Genomic DNA, 11,031 nt, shown 5'->3' on the forward strand with positions numbered 1-11,031 from the left:
ACAAAAGATGACTACAAGTCACGTTTGATTTCTGCAATTACAATACAAGAAGTGCTCAAAGTGGTTACCATCAGTGTCCAGACACTTCTGATTACGGCAAACTACTGCTTCAGCAACTTTGACCAAAGTGCACACTTGTATACATTTTTTTGACACCCGTTGTATTTCTGTAACAGCCTAAAGAATACATTGGCTACTCCTTATTCCTCCCACATAGGCATAGACTTTGTCCTTATTGTCCTGCTGTATCTCCAGTGACAGGCACATAGTAGGAGCTAATATTTGTTGAATAAGTAAAGTCCTCCAGAGTCTCTAAGCACCATATATCATGGATCACAAATTTAAATCCCTATAAGAGAATGGCAAGTGATATGAGTAAATAGAGCTATTTAGGGCTTGCAATAAAAGGGAGAGTACATACCCCATCTCCAGGCTAGTTTCTTTAACAAGTCCTCATAATGAACCTCCTCATCGTCCTATTCTACCCCTTCACAATAGAAAGCAATTTCTTCATGTCTCCCCCAAAATATGCCAGTCTTCAGTTCATGAGGGCAGCTGAGTTATGTCCAAGGTACAGTACCAAAAGCAATACTGGATCCCCAAATTCACCTTATTCCAGCACTGAGACTGGGAGCTGCCTCGCCGAGATATCGGCTAAGAGTGGGAAAACCAGAGTTAACTATGAATTCTTTGGCGCAACTATTGCAACGAGCTCTGATCCAGAAGCTGCCCGTCACCAGTGCTATCTACAGACCCCCGAGGTCGGCTGGCTTTACTCCAGATTCCATGGGAGAATCGAAATGCGACGCTGGCTGGTTTCTGGCAGAAAATGCATCTGCGAGGAAAACCGTTCTTTAAGGGGAATCTCTGAGGGAGCGCGTGCAGTCCGACAGGCGCCCAGGTTTGGGAGTGGAGGGAGAGAAAATCCAGATCCAAAGCATTCCCAGGTCAGTCGGCTAAGAAGCCGCACCCCAGTCCTCAAGGTTCCTAACGCACGACTCAAACGGCCACCCGACTGGCAAAGGAACACAGCGCTGCCACGAGGAAGCCTTCACCCGCCCGGAAAAAGCGTACGTACCCGCTGACGCGCCCAATAAGCTAGACGCCGGCGGGAAACCGATTGTCACCGTAGGCCCCCCGAGAGGGGCGGGGCGGAGTTGTCTCTCACAGCGCCTGCGCAAAGAGCCAGTTTTCCGGGGGCCAGGCAAGGGGGTGGTGAAAACGCCCACTGCGTGCGCAGGCGCCCTCAGCAACCCCTGATTTCGAGCGTCCATTCCCTGCAGGCCTCGAGGTGGAGTTTCGGGGGCGGGGTCTGGGGCGGGGCTAAATACGGAGAGTAAGACTCCTCTTCACTGTAAGCTGTTGTCACCACCGATTCTGATCTACAAAAGTCATGTTACCCAACACCGGGTAAGGGGATATCGGGCGCGGCGGGGAAAGACGAGGCCGCGCGGAGTGTGCGACTAGGTGGGGCGGGAATGGATAGCCGGGAGATGGAAAGGGAGGGCCCCCAGAGGTGAGAGGGTTACTAAAGCTGCTGCGCGCCCTCTGGAACGCTGGTCTGTCGCTCCAGAGGCAGTGTCCCTAGAATCTGCAGTAACTCGGCCAAAGTAACCCAAAGTTGTATACTTTAGGGTGGCAGCCATAGAAAAACCTCTTCCAGGATACAGAGTACCCCGCCACCCATATGGCAGGCCAGATCTTGGGTTTTAGCAATAGCTGCGTGTCTTGATGTAGTCATGCAAATTCTAGGTGAAAGGTCACCTCACCGTGCGTTTAATGAGTGTCCTCACGTTCGGAACGCCCAATTCTGGAATAATAATAATGAGGTGTTTAAAAAGCGATTTTCAAATTAGTAACAAATTAAACTAATAAAGTATGGGTATCTTTTGTTGTTCATTTTCACTTTAAAAAGATTTCTAATTGTAAAATACTATACATAACAAAATTTGCCGTCCTTACTATTTTTGTGTACAGTTCAGTGGTGTTAAGTGTATTTGCACTGTTGCACAACCAATCTTTAGAACTTGTTCAATTTGCAGAACAAATTCTATACTCATTAAGCAACTCTTTACCCTTTATCCCACTGCGTGGCATAACAAAATTTGCCATCCTTACTATTTTTGTGTACAGTTCAGTGGTGTTAAGTGTATTTGCACTGTTGCACAACTAATCTTTAGAACTTGTTCAATTTGCAGAACAAATTCTATACTCATTAAGCAACTCTTTACCCTTTATCCCACTGCGTGGCAGCCACCATTCATTTTATTTTGTTTCTATAAAGTATGGGTGTCTTGAACTGAGTGGCATGTCCATTATGTAATTTGCTTGAAACATGCGAGCACAGGGCCAAAAGACTTAAACAGCTCAAAAAGGTGTAAAAAGTGAGTTTCTTTACCCTTAACTTCCAGTCCTCCAGTAACGCTGTGGTATTTTTCCAAAGATATTCTGTGCATTTATAAACATTTTGTATACCACATTAAACACACACACATACACACACTACTTTTAATAGTAATAAATTCTCTTTTGGGCCTTGGTGTTTTTACCTAATATGTCTTAGAACACACCTTTTCAATACATGTAGATTTTCCTCCTTTTTAATGGTTGCATAGTATTCTATTGATGTACCATAATTTAGTTAACCACCTCCCCATCATTGGTTGCCAGATCATTTCTAGTTTTTTGTTATTCCATTTTTGCTTCAGTGATTATCCTTGTTTCACCTGTTTGCACATATTTGAGTGTATCTATATGATAAATTCCTGGAAGTGAAGTTGCTGGGTCAAGCAGTAAATGCACTTTAAATTTTGATAGCTAATATTAATTGCTCTCCAAAAAGGTTGCATACCCAAAAGAATGAATAATGTTTCCTAATCCAGTATGTTGGCAAACAGCAAAATATTTGTTAATAAAAATGTTTGTTTTGATAATAAAAATCTAAAGAAAAAGTAGAACCTTGTTATAGTAAAAATTTGAATCACAAGTGAGGTAGGGGATCTTTTTGTATGTCTAAAGCAGTAGTTCTCATCAAAGAGCACTTTTGACCCTCCCTTTCCTGCCCCCCCATAGGATATTTGGCAATATCTGGGAACATTTTTGACTATCACAATTGAGGGAGTGTTACTGATATCTAATGATATCCAGGGATGCTGATAAACACCCTATGATATAGAAAATAGTCCTCTACAACAAAGAATTACCTCGTCCAAGATGTCAGTAGTGCAGATTGAGAAATCCTGGTTTAAAGCCATCTGTGTATCTTTTTCTTTGCCTGGTTTTGTGCAATTAGGTTTTTGATTGGTCTCTGAGAGCTCTATTTCTAAAAATTCGTTCTATATTATGTGTATCACAAATATTTTTCAGTTTTTTACACTGTCTTGACTTTAGTTATACAATTTATCATGCAGATATGTATTTTTATTGAGTCAAAGTTATCAATCATTTAAGGTTTTTGTGCAAACCTATAAGGCCATCTCAAATTAAGATTTTTTTTTTTAATTAAATTGGGGAATTGGGGGAGGGGAACAGACAGGTAGACAAATTGCTGTTTTTGTTCTTCAGTCTAGTTGTGGAGGATGTCGCTTCACTGGCCCATGTTAGTATGATCATTGTGCTCTTCCCGGCTGAGGCAATCGGTCGCTGGTCATTGGTCAGCTGCTCACAGCGGCTCCCGGCAGCTCACACCAGCTGCCTGCTGCTCACACTGGCTGCTAGCCACTCATGTAGCTCACGGAAGCCCACTGCAGCCCCGCTGCAGCCTACGCCATAGCCGGGGACTCACAGCAGCCCAGCTCCAGGTGGAGCTGTTGTTCATCATCTTAACTTGTAGAGGGCGAGCATCACTGGCCCTCAATGTGGGATCCGAGCTCAGAGCTGGCACTCCCAATCGAGCTCTTAACCGGTTGAGCCACTCGGCCGGCCCGAAGATTTTTTTAAATTGGTAAATATTCATCTAGTATTTGTATTTTTTTTTTTTTTGCACTCAAATTTTTCATCCACCTGAGATGAAATACTAATTTACATACTATTTTGGCATGGGAATTGCGTTAGTAAGCCTCCTTCATTTTGGTTCAGGTGGCTGGCTGTAGTTGCCCCAGCATGATTGACTGACTAGTTACCTTTTCCTTTCTGTCAGAAATTTCACCTCTACCATATACCGAGTTCTTGTATATATAGGGGTCTATTTCTTGATTTTTAAATTCTATTACTTTGGTCTGTCTCTTCATGTACCAGTACCAAGCCATTTTAATTGCTCTGGTTTTATAAAACATATTAATAGTTGGGACTGCTAGTACCTGGCTCATTTGGATTCCTTTTCAGAATTTTCCTATTCTTAGATGTTTATTTTTGCAGATGAACTTCAGAATAGCTTGTATAGGTTTTTTAAAGTGATTTTCTTCTTTTAAATAGTTAAAAATGTTATCACCTTTGTTTTGATTTTGAGGTACCAGAGAATTTTGGTAAATTATAGTGTAGGTTAACTTTACTTTGGCAAGCTGGGACCTCCTCTCCCTCCCTCTTTCTCCCTTCTATACTCTGGTTCTGATGCTTTAAAGCTGGAGGAGTTCCTTAGTAGTACAGACCCAGGCTTCAGGTTAAGAGGAGCTTGTCTTTCTGCAATGCCTGAGACTCTGAATGAGAAGGATGTCCTTTATCCTACTGGGAATCAATCCAGCTAGACCAAGGGCAAAGAGATATGGCATTTTAAAGCAATAATTGGGATATGAGATAGTTATGAAACTTTGAATATGGGTAGGTACTGAGTGATATTGAGGAATTATTAATTTGTTTAGTTATAATAATGATATTGTTATGTAAAAAATTAAAGATGCATATTTATAGGTGAAGTTATATGACCTCTGAGATGCTTTCTAATAATTGCTCAAAATTTTGATAATTGTTGAATTGTTAAATAAACATGGGAGCTTGTTATACTATTTTCTCTATTTTTGAATATATTTGAAAATTTCATAATAAAAGTTTAATAATGGCCTTTAAACGTGTCTTTACAATGATTGTTTATTAGTTGCAAGGGAAAAAAGAGTAATTATACAATGGAGAAATCTGATAACACCATGATTGGATTATCAAAATTAACATTACCAGTAAGTACAGATAGACATTGTGTGCTTCCAGGTGTGATACACTGTGGACAAAATATCACATATTCTGTCTGGGAATAAATAATCTGAATCTAATCATGAGGCTGTGTCAGCCGAATCCAATGTGAGAAGCATTCTATTTTAAAAAATGTGTGGCATTGTATTCTTTAAAAAGTCAATGTCGTGAAAGACGAGAAGTTGTAAAAATGTTCTAGATTAAAGAAAACTAAAGAGATATGACAAATGAATGCACTATCTGATCCTAACCTGAATCCTGTATTGGAGGGCAAAAATTACTCTAAAGGTCATTATTGGGTCAATTGACAAAATTAAAATATGGACAGTGTATTAGATAAAAGTAATTATTGTATCAATGTTACATTTACTGAAGTTGATAACTGGTCATGGAAAAAAAACACAAACAAAGAAACTTACTTTTAAGTAGTTCAGAAAAAATGAGATATACAAAAAGATAAAGGGAAACAGAGAATGAGTATAAATGCTAAAGCAGTGAGTAAAATGTTAACAATATATGAATCTGGGTAAAGGATGTATGTGTATTCTTTGTACTATTCTTATTCTTCTAACTTTTCTTTGTTTGAAATTATTTACAAATAAAAAGTTGGAAAAAGTTAAAAAGAATGAAGGACCCAGGCAGGAATAAAGCAAAGAAAAGATGTGGGTCCACAGTTTAGTACCCATGTTTTCTTTTATGCAATTTATTGTTTCAGGTCTTATATTACGGGCTTTGACCTATTTTGAGTTAATTTTGGTGTATGATGAAATGTAGCAGTCTAGTTTCATTCTTTTGCATATGTCTTTATAATTTTCCCAGCATCACTTATTGAAGAGGCCTTCTTTTCTCAATTGTATGTTTTTGGCTGTTTTGTCAAAAACTATTTGCCTATATATATATGTGGGTTTATTCCTTTGTCTTCAATTCTGTTCCATTGGTCTGTGTGCCTGTTTTTCTGCCAGTACCATGCTTTTTTGATTATTGTTGCTTTGTAGTATAATTTCAAGTCAGGAGGTGTAATACCTCTGGCCTTGTTCTTTTTTCTCAGGATGGCTTTGGCTATATGGGTTTTTTTGTGATTTCACACAAATTGATTTCTTTTCCTGTATCTTTAAGAAATGCCGTTGAGGGGCCGGTCGAGTGGCTCAGATGGTTAAGAGTTGGCTTAAGGGCCGGCCGAGTGGCGTGTTGGTTAAGAGTTGGATTGGGGCACCAGCCCTGAGCAGGAAGGCCCCAGTTCGGATCCCACATGAGGGCCAGTGACTCTGCGCCCTTTACAGCTAAGATGGGGAACAACAGTTCAACCTGGAGCTGGGCAGCCGTGAGTCACCAGTGATGGTGTAGGCTGAAGCCCCTGCTGTAGTGGGCTGCCATGAGCTACCGTGAGTGGCTGGCATCCAGCGTGAGCAGCCGGCAGCCAGTGTGAGCTGCCGTGAGCTGCTGTGAGTGGCCATCCAATGGCTGGCGACCGATCTGCCTCACCTGGAAAAAGCGCAATAATAATACCAACATGGGCCAGTAAAGAAACATCCTCCACAACTAGACTGAAGAACAAAAGGACAGCAACTTGTCTGTTCCCCTTCCCTGATTCTCCAACGCTATCCCCTCCTCCAATTCTCCAATAAAAATCTTAAAAAAAAAAGAGTTGGCTTGAGAGTGCGGGCTTTGAGCAATGGGGCCACCGGTTCAATTCCCACGTGGGCCAGTGACGCTGCATCCAAGCTGAGCTGTTGCTGAGCTGCCAACAGGTGGCAGGATGGCTCAGCTGGTATTTGATTCCACTCCTTCCTAGCTTGTAGAGTTTCTGCTGAAAAATTCCGATGATAATTTAATGGGATTTCCTTTATAGGTTTCCATCTTCTTTTCCATAGCTGCCATGAGAAGTCTTTCATTGTAATTAATTTTTGACAGTTTTAAAATAATGTGCATTGGAGAAAGCCCTTTTGTATTGAGATAATTAGGTGTTCTGTATGCTTCTTGGATTCGAGGATCCTGTTCTTTTTTTAGGTTTGGGAAATTCTTGTTGACTATGTGTTTGTATAGGCTCTCTGTTGCCTTCTTCCTCTCTTCTTCTTCTGGTATACCCATCATTCTTATATTGTTCTTTCTGATGGAGTCAGATAGTTCTTGTAGGGTTGTTTCTTTTCTTTTCTTTTTTTTTAATGCTCAAGTCTCTCTCTTCTTCATCTGTGTCATTTCCAGATGTCTATCTTCAGTATCACTAATTCTTTCCTCCACTTGGTCAGCTGTATTTCCTAAGCTCGCTATTTCATTGCTCATCTCTTTTATTGAGTTCTTCAGCTTCAGAATTTCTATTTGGTTCTTTTTTAAAATTTCAGTCTCTTTGATAAAGTGTTCCTTTTGTTTATTGATTTTATTTCTGAGTTCTTTAAACTGCCTATCTGATTTTTCTTGCATCTTGTTGAGTTTTTTCAAAACTGCAGTCTTGAATTCTCTGTCATTTAAAATCACATATTTCCATGTCTTTAAGTTTATTTTCTGGATATTTTTCATTTTCTTTCTGAGTTGACTTGTTACATTGGTTGTTCATGCTATTTGATGGATTATTTCTCTGCCAAGGCATTAATGAGAATGAACTATTTTTTTTTTTTAAGAGTGAAACCTCTTCAGCAGGTTGATTAGAAGAGGTTTTTCTTTTGTTTTCCAGTAGATGGTGCTGAAGTGCAAGTGTTTTATTTTCTTTTGCACTGCTGCAGCTTCTTGGATCTGTGCTGGGCAGTGGAAAATGCCTTGTATTCCCTGGGGAGGTGGGCCTCTCCTCTGTGACCAGGTTACTTAGATCTTTAGGCACCGCCCCTATGGGAGAATATGGTGGATGATGGGGTTCAAAGCCTCTGAAATCCTGGTGCTACCCCAGCAGCCAGATGCAGTGTTGTTCTGCCTAAGGTGTCCCAGGTGCCCCCACTGGGATCAGCCTAGGTGGGAGTGGGTGGGGTGGGCTGGGAGAGGCTGCTTGTGTGTTTGTGGCTTTGTTCTCCCAGTAATGGCGACTGCTAGACCTCAGCTGCCTCACTTCTGTATCTCCTCCACCCTTGTCACTAGGATTAGCCGCAGTGTGCATCTGCCACTCGGGAGCTGTCTCTGTAGTTCTCAGGGCTGTAGGTATTCTGCTCTTTAACCAGACACTCACTGCTGTAGTTTCTTCTGGGGCCCACTGCTGGCTCTGGGAGGGTGCAGGGAGGCAGCCAGGGTCCATGGCTTTGTTTTCTGCCTGGCAATGGTGGCTGCCAGAACACAGCTGTTGCACTTCTGTATTTGGTCTCTGTTTTGATAACTGTACTATATGCTGATCACTCAAGCAGGAATGCTCAGGGCTATAGAGAGTGCCCCTGCAGCCCGATTGCTTTCCATCCCTGAGACCCATTCACCCCCTTCAGATGTTTCGATGTGCAGATCTCTCAGACACGTTTGTATGTTGTGCAGGGAATTCTTTGTTGAATTATAGTTGTTCAACTTGTTGTAACTTCAGCGGAAGGGATCAAGGGAATCTTTCACACAACCATGCTTCTGACTGTCTCCGAAAATATGCTACTCTTGATGGAAGGAATGCCAAAGATTTGTGACCATGTTTAATCTACAGCAGTGTCCTATATAATCCACTAGTTTCACCAGTAAACATATATGCCCTAGACAAAGTCCATAAACAATAAAATGAATAAATAATTGATAGTATATTCATATGTACTATCATTGTACATATCATTGTAATAAATGATTTATAAATCATTGTGCAGTGGGAGCACAGTAGAGTTATTAGCTATCATTTGGGAAGGGAGGAAGGTTTAGAGAAAGCTTCACAGAGGTGGAAACCTATATACTGTGAAAGTAATACATATGTTCCTGATACTGCTAAGTAAGTAAAACACTGAGGTTTCTAATAAAGTCCCACTTGTTCTTTTGTAGGAAACTAGCAGGATGTACACTTTTTATCACAGGTGCAAGCCGTGGCATTGGCAAAGCTATTGCATTGAAAGCAGCAAAGGATGGGGCAAATGTTGTCATTGCTGCGAAGACCGTCCAAGCACACCCCAAACTTCCAGGCACAATCTATACTGCTGCTGAAGAAAGTGAGTTGACAATGCCATTTCATGAAACGTCCTTACTGTGGTTTCAACAAGTAGAGAATTTGCTGGAGGGTTTAATTATAGTTATCTGAAAGCTACCATAAAAATAATTTTATCTGCTTAAAGAAGTATTTTGTCACCTTGGAACAGTGATTGGGAACCATTTTTCTCCCGCAGCACTTTTGAGTGATATGAGAGACTCCCATTGAAAATCATGTCTCCTGAGGACAATGGTTCTTGGATCTGAGCAGAGAATGGGGGAGTGGAAGTAGAGAGAATTGGAGAGGTGGATGATGTGAGCACTTTGAAAAAGCTCTCCATGTTATTTATTCTTTGCACCTTTCACAAGTCATTATTTTAACCCTCAGTTCACAGATAATTATCAAGTGCTTATATTTAAGACATTGTGCTAGCTAGGCACAATAGTACCAGGAAGGAGGGCTTAAAAGTTCAACCTCACTTGATATTGCTGGTTTTGTTAGTCATGTTAATAGCATTGTGGTTATGTTAGGGGAATACATATGAAGTATTGATGAGTGAAGTGATGACTGGGATTTGTTTTAAAATACACCAGCAAAAAATACAATGGGATTGGAGGTAGATAAATTAAACTGGCAAAACATTAACAGTCATTGAAGATTCATGGTAGTTCATTATACTATTCTTTATATTTTTGTATGTTTTTTGAAATTTTTCATAATAAAGGTTTTTAAAATTACCTTCATTTTATTGCTTTTTAATATAATTTTTAAAAATTATCTTCCTCTTTTTGTGTTTTTTATAGAGTTGGCCTAGCCAGCCTGAAGCTGGATATGGGTTAGTCAATCTGTACTACTGTAGGGTGGAGTCACCAATAGTTGTAAGACATAGTTATTTATATTGACTTTCTGAAAATAGGGTACTTATTTCTTTGGACTTTTGTATCAGAATGAATGGTTTACTATTTGAGTGTCTTTTTTGTTTATTTATCCTTTGTAGTCGAAGCAGCTGGAGGAAAGGCCTTGCCATGCATTGTCGATGTGAGAGATGAACAGCAAATCAGTAATGCAGTTGAGAAAGCAGTGGAGAAATTTGGAGGTAGTACCTTAATTCTGGAATAATTATTGAATATTGATAAAATATGTGTAACTATAATTTTAATTAAAATTTTTGTTTTGCTTTCTGAGTCTTTGGAGTATATATAACCAGAAATGGGTATTTGCTCATATAGAAATGTAGCTTAAAACCATCTGATGACTTTTTTTTAATTGACAAAAATTATCTTGAATAATATAACAAATCTACTATCCAATATAAAGTTACGACCTTGACAATAACATACATCTAACCAAAACTAGTTTCCCAGATCCCATTTTCTTGCCTCAATTAATGTAACCATATATTATGTATGGGGGAACTGGATAAAATATGCAGAAATAATTATTACTCTAGATTCATTTTATTTTATGTATGAGTTACCAAAACAAACTTGATCTTTGATGATTTGCCTGGAATTGAAACTTTAGGTCTTTTTTCTGTAGTTTCCAAGACTAGAAAGGAACTCTTTCATTTCAGTAAGGGTCTAAGAGGGGAGGAGAACCTGTGTCTTAGAAGGAGGGCAGGCATTGCTTGGAAAGATGCTAGAGAGACAGGGAAACTTTAAGGAAGTTAAGCTAAGGTTCTTGGAGACAAGAAGGGAAGACTAGGAGGTAAGAGAACATATGAGAGTAGAAGCTATAAACCACTAAGGACTAAGCCACCTTGTAGTTTCATGTGGAACTCTGGTGATCAGCTATCTCCATTGTTCCAGTGAAAATCATTTGGGTGTTTTTTTTTTTTTTTTAAA

At 39.9% G+C, this 11,031-nt stretch overlaps 1 protein-coding gene across 1 annotated transcript in view; it reads left to right on the top strand.

Moving 5' to 3' along the window:
* Nucleotides 1-1,313: 1,313 nt before the first annotated feature.
* Nucleotides 1,314-11,031, top strand: part of HSDL2 (hydroxysteroid dehydrogenase like 2) — a 49,191-nt gene continuing 39,473 nt past the window's right edge. Inside the window, exons 1-3 of the mRNA XM_019635890.1 lie at nucleotides 1,314-1,410; nucleotides 9,046-9,209; nucleotides 10,185-10,283. Of these exons, the coding sequence (XP_019491435.1) occupies nucleotides 1,394-1,410; nucleotides 9,046-9,209; nucleotides 10,185-10,283 (280 nt within the window). The 5' untranslated portion in view covers nucleotides 1,314-1,393. The remainder of the gene's footprint in view (nucleotides 1,411-9,045; nucleotides 9,210-10,184; nucleotides 10,284-11,031) is intronic.

Source organism: Hipposideros armiger, unplaced genomic scaffold, assembly GCF_001890085.2.
Source record: "Hipposideros armiger isolate ML-2016 unplaced genomic scaffold, ASM189008v1 scaffold_24, whole genome shotgun sequence".
Taxonomy (NCBI): domain Eukaryota; kingdom Metazoa; phylum Chordata; class Mammalia; order Chiroptera; family Hipposideridae; genus Hipposideros; species Hipposideros armiger.